Here is a 21,294-nt window from a genome sequence, read left to right on the forward strand (position 1 = left end):
GTCCGGAACCGGATGAATAGCCCGCAGCCATAGTCCAGGCTATTCGTCCGGAACTGTGTGACGTAACTAAGCACCGCCAGCATCTGATGTGTGACGTAATTATGCGCCGCCAGCATACTGACGTTGCTGAGTTGACGGACTTCGGCTCGGCTGCGTTTGCGTGTTTAGTTTATCGCTGTATATTACCGGAACATAACACCGTCGCCGGTTACCTATCTTTACTAATATCCAAACAAGGGAACTCTAGCGCAGTGCTCTTCAACCTTTTTCGGAGTGGTACACCCTTTTAACGTTTGCTCAAAACTCGTACACCCCTGTTCATTAGGGGTCTTCAAAAATGACTTTTTTTCTCAAATCGTACTGGCTACTTGATAAAATTGTTAGGTTACCTAATTTAAGCCTACACACCAAATTTAGTGCGATTCCAACCAGTAGCCGCATAAAGAAAAATTTGAAAATATGGTAAGTCCAGTGTACGTTATGTGAGACCGCTTTTCCCGCCTAGACGCGCGAAGCGCGAATAATTTCAGTAATTCAAGAATGTCATCGGGCAATATGATCGGGAATTACATATATATTGCTATCAATTTCGATCCTCTCTCTGCTCACGTAATCAGATTCACCGGTAGAGCTGAGCGAAGTCTGTTTTAAAATTGTAGGACATCCCAATAATAATTAGACATCTTCGGGCGTATACCCGTTGGCAGGAACGAAACAGCACTTCGTCAACCCCGCCCCCCCCCCACAAAAACTTTGGTTTTGGGTTCTCATAGGGTGATAAACCCACCCCTCATCACAGTGTTCGCTTTTGCCGAGAAATTTGCTGCACTGTTTAGTGTGCCAGCTCGAAGCGCGAAAATTTTCGATAATTCATGATACAATCGGCCAATAAGATTGCATTGCATATATATTGCTATCAATATCTTGTCCTCTCTGCTCATGGTATCAGATTTACTTCGTTACATGATTTTATTTCGTGACCTCCTGTCTGCTATATCAAAAATATCGAATTGCTTTGACGTACTAAACTAAAAGACGCACACGATTTCAAATTGGTATTTCTTCACTGGGATATATTTTTTTCTTGCTGGATGGTATTTGTCTTCTGAGGTTCAGATTGCCAAGACAGGAACATATGGCGCCAGTCATTTAGGCGCCTATGGACAATCAAACCTATTATTTGGTATATATAACGAAGTTTTCGGTCTGCGTAAGGGCAGTCCGTTTCGGCCAAGCTTTTCGCGCTGCCGATCGTTCTGGCACACTTCTTGGAGTCGCATGTAATAAGTACTAAATCATTATATATCTTGGTGCGTGGTGGCGTGTTAATGGCCAACGCCGATATGTCCATTTCTATAAATGTTGCGTGTTTTTTCTTGGTGGAAGAGTACCAAATAATGAACATAATTGGCAACTTTAAATCGCGCGCAGCGCGAAAAATTTTGGAAAAACTTGCATAAATTATGTTAATTCACGAAATAATTTGGGGCCCCCTTCGAGCTCAGCCCCCCAATTGGGGGGTTTGGGGTGTGGCAGTTACGGTGCTGCATGCTCATTAACCTGTGCGTCAACCTGTCCTGACCCATAAACTTGCCTTTGTAATAGCTAGCCATCGGCTCATTGTAATTCGGATCTGGTACACCCCTGTACACCCCATCCGAGTGGTACACCCTTTGCAAATTCTGGTACACCCTAGGGTGTACGACCACCCCGGTTGAAGAGCACTGCTCTAGCGTAATGGTGACTTCCGCCACCTACAACGCTAGCGGCTTGGGTTCAATTACCAGATGGTTATTTGGGCTACTTAAAACAAAGGCCCTAATTTAATTTTTTTTTTGACGCCATGACGACACGAATATCCAATTGTGACGTCATAGTGGATTGACATTGACAATCGAAAATACAGGGTCAAATATACCTCCTTTGACGAACTATCTGTACTCTAATAATGTTGAACCAACTATTTTGAGGGTTCCAACCATAGCATACCGATACACGTCGGCTATATCGGGTGGTAATTGTCCGTAGCCTCATACTACATGTTTTTGGAAAGTATTTACACAACTATGGCATAATTTTACAACTTAAAAAATCACATTTTTTTAAAGGCCTTTGTTTAAAACACTGTGTATTATCAAAGTGTATTAAAACACCGTTTGTTTTAAATGCAACCCGATAGGTACTATTTCTGTTATCCGGATAGGAGGACGCTTTTTAAAAATCAATAAAGTTTGTATTAGAAAATTGAAAACAGCTGACCTTCAAATATTTCCTGGAAATCTTATTGCGATGACTAAATAAAAAGGTCATCACTTTGACTCGCTCCCGCATTACCATTTTCTACGCCATATCTGTGGAACTGACTAGAAGAAAAGAGGTCATCACTATGAGTCGACTTCCGAATGACCCAATCGAAAGCTCGAACGTCCGCATTACCTATTTCACGTCATTTATGCCGATTTTAAGTTGACCCTGTCCATTAGTCTAGCTGTAAAGGAGTACGAATTGCCAAAACTGAGAAGATTTTCAATTTCAGGAAAATGAAGGACAACTTCTCCTAAAGGAGAACGTACGGTAACCGTAGGCTTCTAAAAGGTGCGTTTCCGGACCTTGGTAGCGCAACTGAAAGAGGCTCGTTTCTCACAGACGTCGCCATCTTTATGCTGACTCCTACATTCCTTATCATGGTTGACTAGCGAGATCAACGACACCTGTCATGTTACGCATTCAACAGTACATATTTCAGACAAAACGAAACAAGATTTGTGCAAATACTGTGATGCAGATTGTCTAAAAGATTTGATAAAATGATTAGTCTTAGAAAAGCGATACGCTATCGGATAGGTTTATAAAAGTCCATTTTCGCATTACAAATAACAAAGTACAAATTCTGAAGTATGCAGCTCACGTAAAATTGCAACGGTTTGCACAGGTACGGGTTCTGTGACTAATGAGATTCAAGTTGGTTCGGGTGTAACAAAGATACCCGGAAAATGCACCGATATCAAAACCCATTTTAAACTGACACTGAAAAAAAGTACCAGAAAATTATAAACATAAATTAATCTCATTATAATTGAAAATATCATGCGTCTATATTGTACTAATTGAACACAGAATTATCTACAAAGAACAACTCAATGAAAGTTGATATGTGAATAACCCCCACCAGCCCACACACCAAACATTCACAAGGTTTTAACTCATGCCATGAAGTCAAGCTTCATTGACATACGCTTCATTTTACTCGAACATTGATCACTCGATCGAGCAAACCACACTTATTTGGAAAATTCAAGAATATCAAGAAAATATTTTGCAAAATAGTTCAAAATTGGTGCCAAGAAAGTGTGTGACAGAAAATTCACTTGCTAGATACTCGATCATAAAATTCTTGATGGATAATGGTTCTCATACAGTGGAAACAAACCATAAGCTTCACTCAAAGAAAACTAACAATATACACTGTCATATGAAGAAGTACCATAGAGATGCAGCTGTATAGGCGCAGCAGAATACAGTAAAAGAATCACAGCTAGGGAAAGGTTTTTTTTTACACCGCAAATGTCATCTTTGCCTCTAATGACACGGGACAAGAAGAATATCTAATGATACAATGAAAAATTCATAAGCCCGTCGAAGTAGACGTTGGAATAGATTCGATAATGCATAAATGAATTCTCAAGTTGCGTAAAATGAATCACAGGGAAAGCCAACAATGATCAACCATAGTTAAACAAACTATTTTTAGTCTGGAACTGTAATACTAAACAGTCGTAGGAACTCACTGTATGTTATATCAATGGTACAATAAAAAGAATATGGCAGTTGGTTGAGGGCGGTGACTATCCAGTAATGTTGTTTGCAGAGGGCATTTCTACACATAGATAAGTTACAGAAGACCATGAATCAGACATCCAATAATACACTTCACAACCGTCGGTGCAAATAATAGTAATATAGTTTCAAAAGCACTATACGTTACTAATAGCTAGTAGTTGAATTACCAATTCACCATATCAAGTGTTCATCATTTATAATAAAACTTCAGCAGTGCCTATCTGGAGTATGATGCCAATTAATCTCAAGGGTACATAATAGACCACAAAAGTAGCCGCAAATAGCTCTTGATGATCTGAAAATGTTCCAATTAGATATCTATCATAGCGAGATTGAACAATGATATGTTTACTGTAATCAACCGATGATAAAACGGCAATATGCAGGCAACATATACATATTCAGTCCACATTACTTAAGGCACATAAATAATTTCATCCAGGTCATGCACTTGCTTTAATTGATTTGGCCTGAGAAATGGCGTAAGTTACACTATTTTATTTGGGCCTATTGATCCATCTATGATGGAAATTTGGGGATTCTGTTGCAGTGATGGCATTTTATTTTATCATGGAAGGTTATCTATATTGTCGAAGGAAAATAAATTATGTAGACCGTACAGTATATGCAGTCTGTTAATATAATACGATCAAAGAGGAGTGAAGCTGAAACTATTCAGTTGAAGATTGCAACAAGGTCCACAATTGCCCCATAAATCTCGAGATATGATGGCATCCCCGCTAGAATGTGTCACAGTAGCCTATGAACTTAGATAAAAGTAAAATAAGGTACTTCCAACATTTCAAATACAATTAGGTATATGAACATAATTTACACAAAAAGACATGGTTGGATTTTGAGCTTAAATACTTTCTAAATCTTGGTCAAAAATCAGATGGTTTACGGGAACAGAACAATACAGTGCCCCCATATTAAATCATATTCATTGATTTTTGAGAAGAGTTGAAAATTGTAGGTTAAATGCTGACAGTCACACCAGTAGTAAAAATCATAGAGTCAGTTTTATAGAAGATGTCTGAGTAGCAGATAACTTAATGACTATGATTAAAAAAATCACACCCCATTTCTGATTCCACGTAGTCATCAAAATAATGTTATTACATTCATAAAAATATTATAACAATCAATCGACAGTGTGGCCCTTCACCATATGCCTCTTGTCAATAATTCCATATTGATTAAGAATTACGCCAAGGTAACGTATCAATATAACACAGAATAGGAATCCCTTGGTGTGTTATGCTGGCCAACAGTCGAGATACATGTGACCTAATCTCGGGCATCGTTTGAGGAAAATTCACAATGACCGTCAAGCGTGGAGGTCTTGCTCGCAATTACACGTGTGATGTAATATCAGCAGCAAGATACTTTTGCCTTCTCGTTTTCTACGTATTCGTTGATGTTAAATGAATCTCTCATTTTTAAGTTAGCGTCCCTCCCATCGCCAACGCAGTCCGCAGCCGTCAGTGATTTACGCAGTAATTCCTTTGCTATCGCGCAAAACGCAAGTTCCACATTCATTCCAGTCCTGGCACTGCTTTCAATGAACGTCATACCGTATTCCTTGGCCACCCTTTCTCCTTCCAGTGTCGTTATCTGCAATACGCAACCCAGTACAAACAAATCAATCCGAAAAAGCAATCAAATGTGACATGCGGAGGCTTGGAAACTACCGTTTATTGATTTTTGACAAGCATCAAATTTCTCATCTGCCGCCTCACAGAGAATTTATGCCTTAATTCCATTGAATTATTGATTAGAACGGGAGAGATCTATGAGCGCTCAGCTCAGCCGATTGCTAATATATAACGGGATCATGATTTAATCACATATTTGATGTAGAAGCAGATATTCCCAAGCGGAAGACATAGGTATTAGGTATTTCCCACTATCGGCATGTAGGCTATGCGATCAATTAGCTAGCCCACTACTCCATCAAATAGCATGGAGAAAATAAATTGCCATATTGGTCATCACCGCGACATGTAAAAAAATCAAAATTGTAGCGTTAGGTCAAGAAAGTTGTCAAAATTGTTTACTAAGTCAAAATTTTTCTGCAATTTTGTTTGTATGGTAGATGTTTGCACTGACGGTGAACATTTTACATTTTACAGCTTGTAGCCTACTTTATAGGCCTACCGTTTTAGAAGCCCAATTGCCTGCTCGTTGTGAATCATAAACGGTCAAAGGAAACAGATAGGTTGACCATGGTGTTACGCTCAACGTACCGCAAGCCTGTGTGGGCATTGGTTCTTCTATAAAGAAGCGCATGATGAGAAATTGTCATGTAGACAACATTGTCAGAATGAAGAAACACGGTGTGTCACCAGCAGTGTACGCGCAAGGCCACAACTATAGTGTTGCCAGATGCCAGCCAACAACTGCTGCTGTTGAACGTTCTTTCTCCATTCTACTCCAAGCTACTTAGTAAGGACAGACACTCTCAACCCGAGAATGTAGAAAAGTATTTTTCGTTGTACTACAACAAATTTTAATTATTTCTACCATAATGTGTACTGTAACTACTGGAATTCTTCATAGGTCCAGATTTTGTTAAAATAAAGGTTTTTCATGTAAAAATTTGTCAGTTTTTGAGTCAATAAAGTGTTTCAGGCCAAACTACTTGGTAAGGACAGACAGTTCCAACCAGAAATGAAGATAAGTAGTACAATTCTATCATTAGGCCTATGTGGGAAAACACCTAGTTTATGACACCTAGTTTAAATACATGAGGTCAAAATTTGATCAAAATTAAGTTTTTTAAGGACAAAAAATGTAAAAATTTTGATTCTTGATGTCAAAATCATCCTTTTGTTATGTAAAATAGATCGCCCTAGTCATCACAGACACCCAGTAAAATTGAGGTCTCAAGAAAAATTCACAAATCGGTACCATGAATATTAAATCAACTTTCACTTACTGATCGCGATGACGAATTGTCCGCTTTATTGCCAACCAGCATTATTGTGACACCCTCTTTCGCATGATGCCTTATGTCCGCTACCCATGACCGGACATTGTTGAATGATTTTTTATCGGTGACATCGTAGACAAGAAGAAGGGCGTCTGCGTCACGATAGTACGCATGCGTAACACTGCGGAATCTCTCTTGACCTGTTCCAGACATAATTCTCTAATGTCCGTCACTAAATCTCATCACGCTCTAGTACAGTGGTTCTCAACCGTCGGTTCGTCAAATAGATTACAATTTCATATCTTAATTGCGAAATTCAAAAATTTTGACGCTTGTCCATTACCGTTAACAGACAAATAAAAAATCAAGTGATTTAGAAATTTGGAACATATTTTTCTGCATCATGTCCTAATTGAGTTCATGGTTTACAATGCTGTACCAAACTGCAGAGCCTGAAATTCGTTTTAGACCAATTATATATGAAAGCCTTGAAGGCATTTTAAACAAAGTTTGTTAATTTTAGCAATTTTTGGCAGTACAATAGAGGCGAGCAAACAGCAAAGTCGCTGATATCAAATAATTAAAATCAAATTAGTGGTTTTTCCAGGCCCTCGCCTTGCGTAAACTTCGGTAGAATCATATCTAGGCTATACAAAAAATACAGTAGCAAATTCATCATCAAGTTGAAGATTCCAATATTTTCTTTTATGTTGTATAGGTTACATTCTTCGTATTAACATTTTGGGTTAATTTAATTTTTTCAAGATTCACCGGTACTCAAAACTTGTTTTCAAAGCTTAGCGGGTCATGAGATGAAAAAGGTTGAGAAACACTGTTCTAGTCCAGTAAGGTATCAGGTAAAACTTTACGAGGTAAAATCCTTACAAAAAATCTTGTGGGAAATAAATGCACATTCACAAGCGCACCTGCAGTGTCCCATATCTGAAGCTTAATCTTTCGATTGTCTACTGGAACAACTTTGTTTCGAAAATCTATACCGACTGTAGATATAAAACTTCCGCTAAGAAAAGTGTCATCCTTGTACCGTACCAATAAGCATGTTTTTCCTACTCCTGAATCGCCCACAAGCATTACCTGAATATAGAAATCATTTGTCAAGACTGTGCAACTATATGCGTTGTTGAATCAAATCAGAATCGTGTTTATTCGGTTTCACAATACGTCCAGAACAAAAAGAAGAAAAAATGAGTCAACAATAATGCAGAATCAGGCTATGGCAAGGGAATCAGGAGATTATGAAATCAGCAGGAGCCATATTCAAGAATTGTTGCATTACAACAGTAGGTATAGGTATAAACATATAGTAACAGTTCATAGAATAGTATCAAAATCAATACCGCAACAAATGACAGGTTACGGTACTCCAAAGATAGTTTTGCAGATCAATTTATGCTCGTAAGAGCAGTCCGAATTTCAGTGAAGGCCCATTCAGGAGGGGATTCATTTCGGGCAGCCATAATAGAAAATTAATTGGCCCACAAAATTAAGCAAAGATATGAAAACAGATGTGTAACTTTATTGATAAATTAATGTCAACAATCTCTCAATGTATTGTTTCCTAATTAGAGATAATAGATGTGGTAATTTCAAATCATTTTTGTACACTTGATTAACAAAACTAGTATTGGGACATTACGAAAATTTGTCTTCATAATTGCGTCATTACAGGTAAGGAAGGTACTTGGTTTTATCAATAATTACTCAGATTAATAGAAGTAGTTGAAATTAAACGTGAAACCAAATAAATTGGATTAAAATGCAGGATTTAAACTTAAAAATTTGCTATACAGCAGTGGTATGGAAGCACGAAACATTCAAGAACTTTACCTTGAAACTAATATCGAAGTCCGAAGCAGATACAGAACTTGATATTCGTCTTCTCTCATTTGGCGACTGTCCTCTGCTAACCTTCCTCGGCATTCTTTAACAGTATTATCACTGAATATAGCCGGTTTTAGTTTTTCTATAAAATCTACACACTGTCACGTCTATAGAAACAAGTCACATGTTAATTCATTAACTCATTATTATTGCATTCGTTCTTCATTTAAAACGGCAATTCGGTTAGGAAAATGCGTACGCCACGTATTCAAATTGAAGTGCATCCTAATTAATTTAGAAATAGATACTCCCAATGACGTGGAACATCGATACCAGATACTGTACCGAATATACCATACCACGGGCATTGGCAACACGACACTGCGAAAAGAGAATGCCGACTGCGGCATCAGTCCTTGTTTTTTTTATTGCTCTTTGCTGCTATGATCAAAGACTGTGACGGAATAACAAACATCAGATGTATTCATGACTAGTGAACCGTAACGCGTATCCGTTTGCTTTGCGACTGCTTCGGAAGAACTTCTTCCGTTTTTGTCACTTAGAAATAAATAAAGAAAGGGAAACTGCGTGATAAAGGTGCTGTAGAATAACCGCAGGCTGCCAAATCTAACACAGTTCCTGTACCCCACTTCCTTGATATTTCTGTTAGCGCATACTATACTAATATATCCATAACTTACCGCAGTCACTCCTCGACGCATCAGTCGTTGCTATGATTGTGTTTAGATCTGGTTTACTGTGATGCTTCTATAATTTACATTCATTACCGTAATTGTAATATATTCTTCTGTATTTTCTTCACACTTTGCACAATTATTAGCCTACCGTACCGTAGTAACAGACTTGCGCAACTGGATAAATGCCGGTGATATAATTCGAATCTAATGTCAGGTTTTTCCTGAAAGAGCTACAGGGAGATCGGTATATGTGTAGTTCGAAACGAGCCAATCATGGTGTACAAGTTCCACCAAGTTTTTGTGAATTCAGTAATGCTAATCTTATCAGGAAAAGCTGCAAATTTTCTAGCAGTGTCTATGCTTAGTAATACAGTCGGTAAGTCAGCGTCTCCATCTCCACTCAGGCTGAAGGATATCTAAACTAGTCTGCTAAAAATTCTTCACACGTTTGGACATTGTGTTGGTTTGTCATAAGGGTTATTTATACTTTGCTATGACCTTACACTGGCTCTTGGACGACGATATTACCACAGGGAATATTTGTGTGAGAGATAGTGTAATGGTTATGCGTCCGGCTTCTCGAGCGGTAGGTCGTGGGTTCGATCCCCGGCCGGGTCATACCAAAGACTCGAAAAATGGTATCCGCAGCTATCCTGCTAGGCGCTCAGCAATCACGGATAGCATGGAGGAGAAAAAAAACGGGGGCGCAGACTAGATGACCTCATGGGGCCGTATCGCAACTCCGTCGCCAAAGCATCTCGATGGTGCAGGCGAGAAAGAATATCATATCTCTCTCTCTCTCTCTCTCCTCCAAAATGCTCTTTTATGATTGATGTTATGTCCTAAATCTAATTGATGGAACATCTCAATTCAAGGATAATTATTATGAATAGGCTAACCAGCGCTACTGCAAAGAACCAGTACGCTCCCCACTTGAGCTGTCAGAGGCTTCGCAACGTCCAGAGCCTGTTGTTGAACAAAAATGCCGGATGTGACTCCATCCTTTGCGTTCTGGGGGTGGACAGTAAATTCAACGAGGGATGCCGTGAGTTTGCCAATTACCTCACTCTTGGCTTCTTTTCGCAACTGAGAGCGTTAGAGGAAGCAGGAGTAGAAGAGGATGACACTGAAGATGTAATCATTCTTGTCAGATCAAACTCGGCAGCTGTATACTGCGGGGCATCTCTGTATCCCTATCTTCTTCCTTATGTCGCTCATTGGAGAAATGTTCAAATCTATTCCAAATCTCCCCCGCGAGGCAAATTCGATCGTGATACAGACTCCGAAGAACGTTATAAAGTCAAAAGCTTCATCTCTATGGTGAAAAATTGCAAGACTATTGGAGTTCCGTATTTGGGATCTTCTTTTTCCAAGTCTGCGAAGAATGTACCCGCAAAGTCTGAATTTTCGATCGAATCATGGCCATTGATTCAGTCATTTCAAGAAGAGGGGATAGGCACTGGTGTTTCGTTTCAGTCTGAGCACAAAACTATCGATATTCGCAACAAAATCGCCCTATTTTACAACCAATGCAGTCCTTTTGTTCTGGGAAAAATCGTAAAAAACTCATATCCCCTGTTCAAAAGACACTGGGATGAAGCACTATCAATTGTGACCAACGCCATGAAGAATAAAGACTCTCCACAGCTGAACGAAAAGCAAGTCTCGGAGCCGCTACTGTGCTATTTCAAGCACGGTAATTTGATGAAGTTGTCCCAGAAAGAATCTCCTGCAATTGACGAGTCCAGGAAGCCGTGTGCGCTGTTCGGAACACACACTGCCGAATTCGGCAAGGCAAGTAAGCCACTTGATTTGAAATCAACAGCTAGAAAGAATGCAAAAATGCCGGTTCACATGATACTGCAGTGCGTATCACCCAACGAACCGCTGTTATGCACGCGTACATATTTCTTTCGGCCTGAAGGGGGTAATGTGTCTGCCATGAAAGATTACAATAACCTGGTACACCTTTACACAGTGTGTACTGAAGGTTGCGATCTCGCTATTAATGAGTTTGTGTCGTCTTGCAGTATTGCTGAGGCGGAAAGCAAAGGGGCCGGACACATACTGTCTAAAGGCCTGTCATGTGGATTAGTGTTTGACGCAAAATGCACGATTACCAGATGTGATAAAGTGGGGAAGAAAGTACAATTGGAAGACGGCAACTTGTCCCCGCACACGTACAACATCAAGCTTGGTGTGGAAAACATAAAAACTTCACATGGTGGTGAAAATCTAGGCAGTATCATGTTTTCCGAAACTTTTGTTGTGTCATCGTTCGAAGTGCGTGATTCTGACGCAGAGATTACTAAAGATAGTGTATGCAGCTTATTGACATCCGATGTACCAGTGTATATGGAGTGGCGAATTGGCGCTACACAACATCATCAAGAGGGAGATGAGCCATTAGCGCTTCTTAAAGACGTGACGGTGTGCTCTGTGTCTTCTCTATATTCCCCACCTTGTTACGTCAATTTTCAAGTCAATCAGGATGGGAGTATAACTCTCGGCTCTCGTGTTATGGACGATATCGTACTAAAAGGCGGAGTGCAGTATTTTGACAGTCCCGATCCTGGTGAAGTATGCATCATTATCGTCAACTTTGATCTGCCGGATAATGCACAGCATTGGGGATTTGTGCCTCCGAATTTTAGAGGTGAAGTCAGTCTGATCGCGGATATGGTTTTGACACAGGCTAGTAAATGTTTGGTGGTGGGGCTGATTCCAGGCACTCAAGCTTATAAAGAGTTCTACGCCGTGGTCGTTCATCATTTACAGCATGATACAGACACGGATATCTGTATGAAAAAGGCGAAGACCGTGTCTAACGATGTCATGAGCATTTACAAGGCATTGCAGGATACGCACAAATATAGACGGCCGATACTAAAGTCCACGTTTTCAAAGCTTGAATCCACGGTGAAACGTCATTCGTACGACCAATTTCTGGATCACTTCACTTTGTCGACGGTGTCTCGCGGGTATGTTGTGCCACGTGATGTGACTTCGGTTATACTACGGACAACAAATCCTGCAAAAATCATGAAGGACGAAGACCCAATTTCTGTCACCGTCATTTCAGGGCATCCTTCTTCTGGTTCTGATGACATTGGACAGCAGATCGTTGATTTGAATAAAGAGAGAGTACGCTGGGTCGTCATACGGCCTACGTTAGCGAGCGATGGTACTGTGAACCGTGGATTGATTGAAGAGCAGTTATCCCAAGCTGTGCAAAACAAGCGTGTGTCTCGTCCGAGCGCTGCTGCGCGAAAAAGGCTCCGCATTCTCATAGTAGCCACTGGGTTCTTCGATCTGTGCGAAATCATCCAATGTGTCAATTGCCATTCGGATCAAAGTGTTTGCGAACAGCTTTTAATTGGCGCGGTCACAGTGTGTATTAATCCTAAATCGGTGCATATGGTCGAACGGCAGAACTACCCAAAGTATTTCGACCAATGCTTGCAAGGGATAGCCAATAATTTTGCGTTTGTCGTGGAAGATAAAGAAATAGCGGGCGTCCTCGATAAGTCTTTAACTGACGCACAATCTCTAGTGAGATACGTCAACCAGCAGGCTGCGTTCATTATCTGTCCCGGAGCGAAATTAATGAGAAAGAATGATTTCGATATGGTGTTGGCGGAAGATAGTTTTTCGCACCCGAAATGCGTAGCGGAACGGTTCTTGCTACGGCCTGAGCTGTTTACTGGAAAATATCAAGCTTCGCCCAGTGCGCCGAGTATTTCAAGAATCAAGTTGGAGTTTTCGCAGCCTTTATTGAGAGGGTCGTTTTCAGCACGCCTTCGCGGTTTAAAATCTACGATCACTGCTCCGCAATCGATCGGAAGCGTGTGTTTCGTATCGGGCTGTGTCTCCTTTACAGACGATCCAAAACAAAATTACGACACTTCGTTTTCAAGTGCCACTAAAGAAGTAGAACTTGTTCCGCACAGTTTTGCGCAGAACCAACCCGCTCCTCCTTCGAAATCGAGTCCAAAAGCGAGGAAGCCTTACCATCTTGACTTTTACGGCATCGATCTGGACGAGGAAGCTTTGAAAGATTGGCTGAGGAAATGCGGACGTCAGAAGCCCAGCAAAAAAAGCCACAAGACCAAGAACCGCTTGACGAAAACCGAAATCGAGAGGATACACGAAGGAAACTGCACCAGGAATCTACCGGACGGGTACTTTTTCAACGGATCGTTCTACGTCAATCTTTTCGACAATAAAAAGTCGCTGCATCACCCGTACATGGCTAAATTCGTGGACGAATACTTGGCGGATGAAAATGAGGAGATTGACGCGTACAACGCAGATCTCGATAGACAGAATATCAAGGATGTTTTTGAGTAGAGTACCGCTACATTTGGTTTAGCCATTTAACATGGTACATGTATTTAGAATAGTACTTTGATCTTATGTGCGTTCGCTTCATTCATAATTAAAGTGTTGCAGTTAATCCAGTTATTACCTTCACTGTATCAATAGTCTTCCATCGTTTTTCCAATCATTAGTGAATGAACTCTGTGAGGACAGTGGCATTTTATAAGCCTGTATAGATTTTCACGAACGATCCGTTGTTCACATCTTGAACCGACAACTGTTATAATCTCAGAATTAGACATCTTGTTAAGCTGTGAAGTAAGCCGCACGTATTCTACATGAAATATGATTCAATATTCTTAATCGGCCTATTGTTGTTGCCTATATTTATTAAGTTGTGTTTGGCATGATGTTTTTGCTATGAATTGGTAGAGAATCTGACTTACCCATTCTACAAACGTGCTTATTCACAAATTGAATTGAATTCGTAGTACCACTGTAGAGAACGCATAGCTTTGTGAAACTTGTTGTGTTGAATTGAAAAACTGTATTCAGTGTTACCTGCGTTTTGTTTACGATTGTTTTTTACCAACCAAAACCACCATGTACCATTTTATAATGTTCATAGCTTTTATAACACTGTACTTTTAGTAGTTGGTAGTTCACTGTTCAGTAGTTTCTTCTTTCCTAGATCATCGCATTTCGCGTCTCTCTGCGGGATAACTGCTTTTATAGGATGTGTTAATATGAGCTTATTCCATGGATACGATCTGTACCCGTGGATTGAACCACAAATCTCCAACCTGTTGGCGGGCGACCTGAATTTATGCGTCGGACGGCCCTCAGTTAAAACCATCTCTAGCAGGTTTGTAATCGTGCCTTTGGTAATGTACGAAAATTTTCGAACATTTTTATTTCTAGTTCACTCACTCGGCGCGATCACAAGATTTTAAACGATGTTTTCACGATATCGATTCCTTATGCTGGGTCAACTCTGCACTGTAAGTTTGTGTTGAACCACACCAACAAAGTAAATTTACTCAAGTGCTTTTATTCTACTTTTAGGCTACTGTTCAAGTAACATTGACATTTCTAGCAGCTGTGTTACACTCACCGAACATAGACTCTCCTACATCTGAACTTGTATCTATTTGCTACGCAACGCCTCAAGTCCATTTTGTCACAGTTTGCAGACGCAGGCTCAGAGGAACATTTTGCAAGTTTAGAACTTTACGGATGATAGACGCATGAAACCGGGAACATATTATCCCAGACTGCTTGTCAATGAATTTATTTACAGAAGGCTGGTGACGATGGGTTGTTACCATGTTAATCGTCAATCTACTTGGAATATACAATTGGATAATATATTGATATTGAACTATTACCGCATATTTTCGGCTGACACTTGTCATGGGTAATAGTCAAAAGAACATTGTATAACAACAATTGTGTCGATGTTCTTTCCAATCGGGCTTATTTCAATATGAATATATTTTTCAATTCTATATTGAAGTTCTGTACCTCCACGGCCTGCTTTATACCTTGTTACTGCATGTCTGCTTCTCTTAGGATAGGACACAGCAAACTTATTACTCCTATTCGAGTAGCATCAGTCACTGTGTTTTGTCCAACCTCTCCCTTCCAACTTGGTTGTTTGAATGAGGTTACAGTATTTTTTATAAATTTTCACCTCCAATCTTAAGCTAATGTTAATGAAAACTAGATGTTTAGAGAGATCTTATGGAGCTGGTAGTGGCTGAAGTGTGACATGTCTTCCAACACATGAAATTGAAAAATTATATGTTGGTATCTATCTATGTGCTTGAAGAAAGACATCTTGTTTTCAGGGCAAATCTTGTTCAACGGCTCAGATCCTGAAGATCTGCCAGATTTCCTGATACCAGATTATAGCGGATTTGACCCCGACTATGAAGATATACCACATTTGGTAAACTGGGATCATCGCGATCCAGACGCATTGCTGAACATCGTCAGAGATTTGTTGGGGTAAATAAATCCATGTCAAAGGCTCATGAGTGCTTATTGTGGTTGGGTCAGTCTGGCTTTCGGAATTACTTTGTGGAGTTTGAAATTTCGCTTTTAATGTCCTTAACTTGTTTGCAGGTTATACAAAAAGCATACTTTGAAGTTGGTATCGAAAGAAAACAGTAATTTTGTGTCGGACGTTGCCGAGCTGATCTCTGCCAAAAACTATGATCCGGTTGATGCAATACTGCTGAAGCCAGTCGCCGACGACTACAGTCCATCGGTTTGATGTTTTTTGGGTTGACTTGTGTCGTTTTCTTTCTCAATCATACGCCTTTACTTTCCAGAGTTCTCATCCTGTTATAAGTGTTCTTGTACAAATTAAGCTGGACACTTCCCAAGTACCAGACATATGCTTCAAGGTAAGGGAATGGAAATTATACAAATCAAAGTCCTTGTTACGCTATATCATTTCCGGCGTATTCAGTTGATAGGCCCATTATATTTCCTTGCAACTTTAGACGGTGTTAATTAAAAACAGGATGCCTTCAGCTGGATTCTTTCAATGGCTACTTCATTTGGAAATAGTTTCAGTTCAGCTTATTGGTAATTTCATCATTTCAAAACATCAGAAAATTACGATTTGATAAAAAAGATGGGAAGGAAGCAAAACAACTTGATGAAGCCGAATAAGTAAACTCCCACCTTGCCAGTGCCTTCGAGGTTTCATCTGTGGTCATATAACACCTGATTGCGTGTTTCAATTGTAATCAACGTTGGATAAATAATCCCCTATTTGTACACAGATTTCTCAAATTAAATTGACCACATCTGTTAGTTGTGTAATTTGAAATATATATTTTTATTTATATAGAGTCATTCAATTGTGGTATGGAGATTAGCAATTTTCGGTTTTAGTTGTGCCTTAGGTAATGCCTTAATTATGTTCCGCAGGACGCACCTCCGGAAGACCCGACCTTCCTGCATCCCGTCGTTCAAATTCACTGTAGCGATTCCGGGAAAATAGTTCCGCAGCTTTACGTTCCCCCGAGGATGGAGCAGTACGTAGAATGAATCTTGATACGCAAGCTTTTCTACGGCCACTGGTTAAAACTATGTCTTATCAACTCTGGAATTATGCCCTATCTATTAAGGCTTATTGACAAGCCAGCAAAGGTCGAGTCACATTTTTCGTATGACTTGACTTGACTCGAGTCACATTGCCAAAATGACTTGACTCGACTCGGCGTATCAGAAATGTGGATTGACTCGTGACTCGGAGCAAAATTCACGAGTCAATTTCAAGTCATCGAGTAATCGGTGTCGATAAATATCACTGTATCTTGCATGTCCGGATTGTTCGCAAAACGCGTGTGTAATCTGTGAGAGCAACCAATCATTCAATGATCGTGCATTTTACTGGGCCACCATTTTTCTCTCGCAAATAAATCCACCGCAAACGAAGTGATCGAAGCGTACAGCTTACGTTGTCGTAAACTAGTAGTAAAGTAATTTAATAGCAAAAGGTCTATTTCTGTTCTCTGTTCTTACCTTAACAGAACCTCTTGTTTTATTTAAATAGAATATAGTTTATGTAGTCCTCAACCATTGGCGTAGGCTTGCATTGTACTATCATATCAATTTGTAAAAGGGGTATGCAATGTATTGCATCTTATCAATTCGTTTCTCTATTCTCTATTTTGGCTGGTAACTATAAACTGAGGCTATCCAATTACTTGCGTAGTTTAATAGTTCTACGAATATGTGAGCGATACAGCCCCTTCTTGCGTGTATATTTCCCTCTATATTCGTTCATCGGTTCACTATCAATGACCACTCAATATGTATTTCAGACATCTAGCAAAATTCCATCATGTAATCATGCCTCATACTCCGAAAAGGCAAATTGACTTGAATTGTGACTTGACTTGACTCGAGTCACCTTCGGAAATCGATTGCCTTGATTTGACTCGAGTCAAAATGTGCGTTGACTCGTGACTCGAAGGTAGTGACTTGATCCCAACACTGGTATACATTGAGTAGTGTTTTCAGTAATATTAGTTACGGTGTTCAATGTCCACATTCTCTTCAATATATATTGTATGGTACGGTAATTTTCAAGCTGAAGTATTTGAATACTGAAAATCCTGATATCTTGTGTTGCCAACGATGTTATAGCAACCGACTGGTCATTGGGCTATAAGTTCACCCTGATACCCGCAAAATCTGGACTGCTGATCTGATATCTTCATACAGTAATTAGCCTCTTGGTGGTGACTGAAGAAATTGAAGAAAAAAAACTCGAAAACGCAGAAAAAGAGAACTTCATTGGATGCGAACCCGCCATCTTGCGTATCTAACGAAAGCAGGGGTAGAGCATTTGCAGACAGTGTCATCGTCCTGGCTGGATTATCATGTTTCACTTCCGTAATCACATCGCAAAACAATTTTATTTCCTTGAAAAATGAATTTCTTTCACTCTTGCGGCTGTGGTTCCGCTAGGCCAGTGGCTCCCAACCTTTTTGTCTTCATTCCCCACTGTATATTTATTCCGAGTCTTCATTCACCCACCGCCCAAAACTATCGACGTATTTCCTTTTAAACTTTGTCATCGAGAAGTAGCTATTTGCTTGCTTGAGTATACAAGACACACAATCACGCCAGTACGCAAGACAATCGCCCATAATTGAACATAAAACGTACTGTGAAACGATACTGCTAACCATCAAAATGTAGCAAAAGCGTTGTTCATATCATACTGGTCCTTCTGGATGCATTTGTGACGCCATCATTGGTTATCCAGAGGTAGACAATGAGTTTTTGTGAACAACACACAATTAAATTTTAGATACATAGCCTACTATCCAGAGCAGTTAACTGGTAAGGGTAATCGCGCATGTGTGTCCATAAATATGTAGACTGTCACTGTCACGGATATAATGTTCAACAAATGCGTCTATTCCCCACCAGAAACCATTGAATTCCCCGCCGGTTTGCAACCACTGTGCTAGGCGGTGTTGGAACTAAGGGCTAATGTTGCTGTGGCAACTGCCGAATCTCAGCTTTCCATCAAGCCATGACTGGAAGAATTAGCTAGTTGTGTTCGCGAGTTATTACGTAAAAACTTGGGTGACCACTTTGGGGCATATTTTGTGGAATTATTGTGTATTTGTGACGTAGCAATGAAACGTGCCTTAATCAATACAACAAAACAACGATTGCGCCACAAGTCATCAACATTAGATACAATTCCAACGAAGTTCAAACGAGATTGGGGTTGATATGGTGATTGCTCCCCCAATGGGAGATTACACATATACTTTGTAAAAAATCCTACCCCTCCACGCTCACTAGAACGATAAATATGGAGCGGAAAGTTAAAATCCGGCTTAAAAGCGGGTGCCGCCACCGGTACATTAAGTTTCTGTCTTTGTAAATGACCATGCCTTCTCTGCTGACTGATTGGTGTTGAGAATTGTGTACATAGTAATTGAGATAATACCAATGATGTGTCTGAATTCTTGTTCTTGTGTGTAGCAGAGGTGATCAGTAACAAGGTACTTCTCTTTCGATGTTTTGGTATTGGGCGGCATCATTATTCGTGTAAAATTGTCATGACTACCGGCCGAAATAGACCCTCTGTTATGATGAAGGAATGTATTTTCGAAATAGGCACTTGTCTGTAGTGTCTAGTCAATTTTCATTTGTAGCTAAGATGAACTATGCAATTTTGGAAAACTATCCGATAACGGTAACTGCTAAAAGTGCGAGACACCTCAAATCGACCCTAGTACTTTTCAAACCATTCTTTTTTTACTCCCACTTGTGTAGATTAGGCTTGTCTTGTAAATTACTGCATGTGCTTGTGCTTGGGTAGAAATTTGTGGCGTTACTACTTCGACTTTTACCTTAGACCACCTCTAATCTGTAGAGAGACAAGTTAAAGCTATACTATTTTTAGTATTCTAGGCGGTCGCAATTCTATGAAGCTGCCAGCGTACAGCCGACAGAACACGGTTCTGTTGGAATACCTTCAAAGCGTCGACAAGCACCTCTCGGATTTACTCCTTGTCATCAGAGAAGGACACACCAAGCGGCGAGAATACATCGCCGCCTTCCTCTGCCTGTTCAGCGAGTACGTCCTAATTTGTTCTGTTAACTATTCTCTAAGATTCACGGTTTGATTTTCATGCGTTTGACAGTAACATTGTTGAGTATGACGCGGAGGAATTTCGGACGATAACGTTATTATTCAGTCACGAAGACTTTTACTTCCTCGTTCATGGTGAGTCAACGTTAGGCTTACCATACGTCCTCTTTTTTGACTTTTTTGAAAGTGTCCTCGGAGGACGCCCTTTTGTCCTCTTTTTTGAGATTTTGTCCTCTTTTCTGAAAATTTAGGTCAGATTTAGAGGAAATTGCGAGTGATATGCCGCAAATTAGCGCAGAAGTGAAGCTCCGGCGGGTATTTCGGAGGGAAAAGTGGTGATTTCAGCTCTGAGCGAAAAGAAGACCTTTTTTTTTTTTTTTTTAGTCATCCACCTAGCAATGTAGAGTGAAAAACGTGTTTTCGAGCTCTGAGCGGAAGTGATGACCTTTTTTTTTTTTAATGTGGAGTGAAAAACGTGTTTTTGAGCTCTGAGCGGAAGTGATGACCTTTTTTTTTTTTTTTTTTTTTTTTTTAGTCAACCGATCATGAAGCGGGTGAAATTTACATGTTTTTGAGAATTCTTCTCCAGTTTTGCTTGTCTGATATTTCTGAAAAAGTGTCCTCTTTTTTAATTTCCGAAATATGGTAAGCCTAGTCAACGTGATGTCGGCAATTAGTTTGTAATACTTTTGGTTCAACTCTGGTCTTCAGTGGTGTACTGTAGTATGCTAAAAGTATTGGTCTAGCTAGTTTTTAATGGTAAATAGAGATGGGTAGACGGTAAGCACAGTTGATTGGAATCGGACTCCCTTGCCCGAATCAAATAATCAAGTTTCGTTATTTATAACTTAAACTTAAATATTATGACAGTATAGTGGTGGAAAATGCTGGTGTCTCGAATGGGCGTCCACAGTGCAGACATAACTGCATTGTACAGGCTGCAAAATTTCAGAGATCTTTTAACGCATGACCTACTGCCGCAATTCAGCACTCTCTCCAGCCGATCCAATTGGTCGTTTGTTGGCATTAGTCATATCTGACTCTAGCGATTGACACATCATCAATTCCTAATATCGCGGTATCAATATTTGCGGAGTTATCTCAGTTTGGAACAAACCCGACCGCAGCATCCTGTAACTGGAAAGTGGCGGGATATCGACCCATACAATCATCTGGTATCATTTCAAGTCGTACTTTAATACTCAGATTCGACTACTAATGCTAAATTGAGTCGGTAGTGTGAGATGATTTTTACGAGTACTGAACTTACACGCTTCTAGTCTTCTGCTAAGAGTTAATTTTGTTTCGATACGATTTTCCACCGTGGAAGGCTGTAAAACTACTGGTCGCAATATAGGAAAATTGTAGTGTAAAGCTACGCGCGTTAGTTGAAATGACATATTTGTGATGTCGTGATCGACCGATAGCAACGTCACAATTGTAATGAGATGGTATGGTCGAAAAACTATCGAATAATCTTTAATGTGATATAGAACTGGCACTATAATCTTTGTGGTCGC

General features: G+C 39.9%; 2 protein-coding genes across 5 annotated transcripts in view; one reads left to right on the top strand and one right to left on the bottom strand.

Moving 5' to 3' along the window:
- The window catches only part of LOC145443970 (BRISC and BRCA1-A complex member 2-like), a 48,935-nt gene that overhangs the window by 6,262 nt on the left and 21,379 nt on the right, over nucleotides 1-21,294 (top strand). Inside the window, exons 2-10 of one of the 4 annotated variants that reach the window (XM_080321872.1) lie at nucleotides 14,327-14,500; nucleotides 14,557-14,636; nucleotides 15,486-15,645; nucleotides 15,763-15,907; nucleotides 15,972-16,046; nucleotides 16,579-16,685; nucleotides 19,586-19,759; nucleotides 19,827-19,935; nucleotides 20,452-21,015. The exons of 1 other annotated variant lie outside the window; for it this stretch is intronic. In XM_080321872.1, coding sequence (XP_080177998.1) covers nucleotides 14,382-14,500; nucleotides 14,557-14,636; nucleotides 15,486-15,645; nucleotides 15,763-15,907; nucleotides 15,972-16,046; nucleotides 16,579-16,685; nucleotides 19,586-19,759; nucleotides 19,827-19,935; nucleotides 20,452-20,520 — 1,038 coding nt within the window. In that variant the 5' untranslated portion in view covers nucleotides 14,327-14,381 and the 3' untranslated portion in view covers nucleotides 20,521-21,015. 2 more of the 4 variants (XM_080321871.1, XM_080321870.1) reach the window with 2 other exon arrangements.
- LOC145443982 (ras-related protein Rab-37-like) lies at nucleotides 2,702-8,971 on the bottom strand. The gene is made up of 4 exons (XM_080321886.1): nucleotides 8,624-8,971; nucleotides 7,702-7,870; nucleotides 6,782-6,975; nucleotides 2,702-5,457 (listed from the first exon to the last, which is right to left on the bottom strand). The coding sequence occupies exons 1-4, from the start codon at nucleotides 8,714-8,716 to the stop codon at nucleotides 5,215-5,217; spliced, it is 699 nt and encodes a 232-aa protein (XP_080178012.1). The 5' UTR covers nucleotides 8,717-8,971; the 3' UTR covers nucleotides 2,702-5,214.

The sequence above is a fragment of the Botryllus schlosseri genome, chromosome 8 (genome assembly GCF_051294905.1).
Source record: "Botryllus schlosseri isolate E-star chromosome 8, Bs_hap1, whole genome shotgun sequence".
Classification (NCBI taxonomy): Eukaryota; Metazoa; Chordata; class Ascidiacea; order Stolidobranchia; family Styelidae; genus Botryllus; species Botryllus schlosseri.

Bases quoted from the DNA above. Each gene is read 5' to 3' on its own strand.
- LOC145443982 (XM_080321886.1), bottom strand. From the start codon at position 8,716: ATGCCGAGGAAGGTTAGCAGAGGACAGTCGCCAAATGAGAGAAGACGA. The intron at 7,871-8,623 runs GTAAAGTTCTTG...TTCTATATTCAG, and splicing joins ACTTCGATATTAGTTTCAAG to GTAATGCTTGTGGGCGATTC. The intron at 5,458-6,781 runs GTAAGTGAAAGT...TGCGTATTGCAG, and splicing joins ACAATTCGTCATCGCGATCA to ATAACGACACTGGAAGGAGA.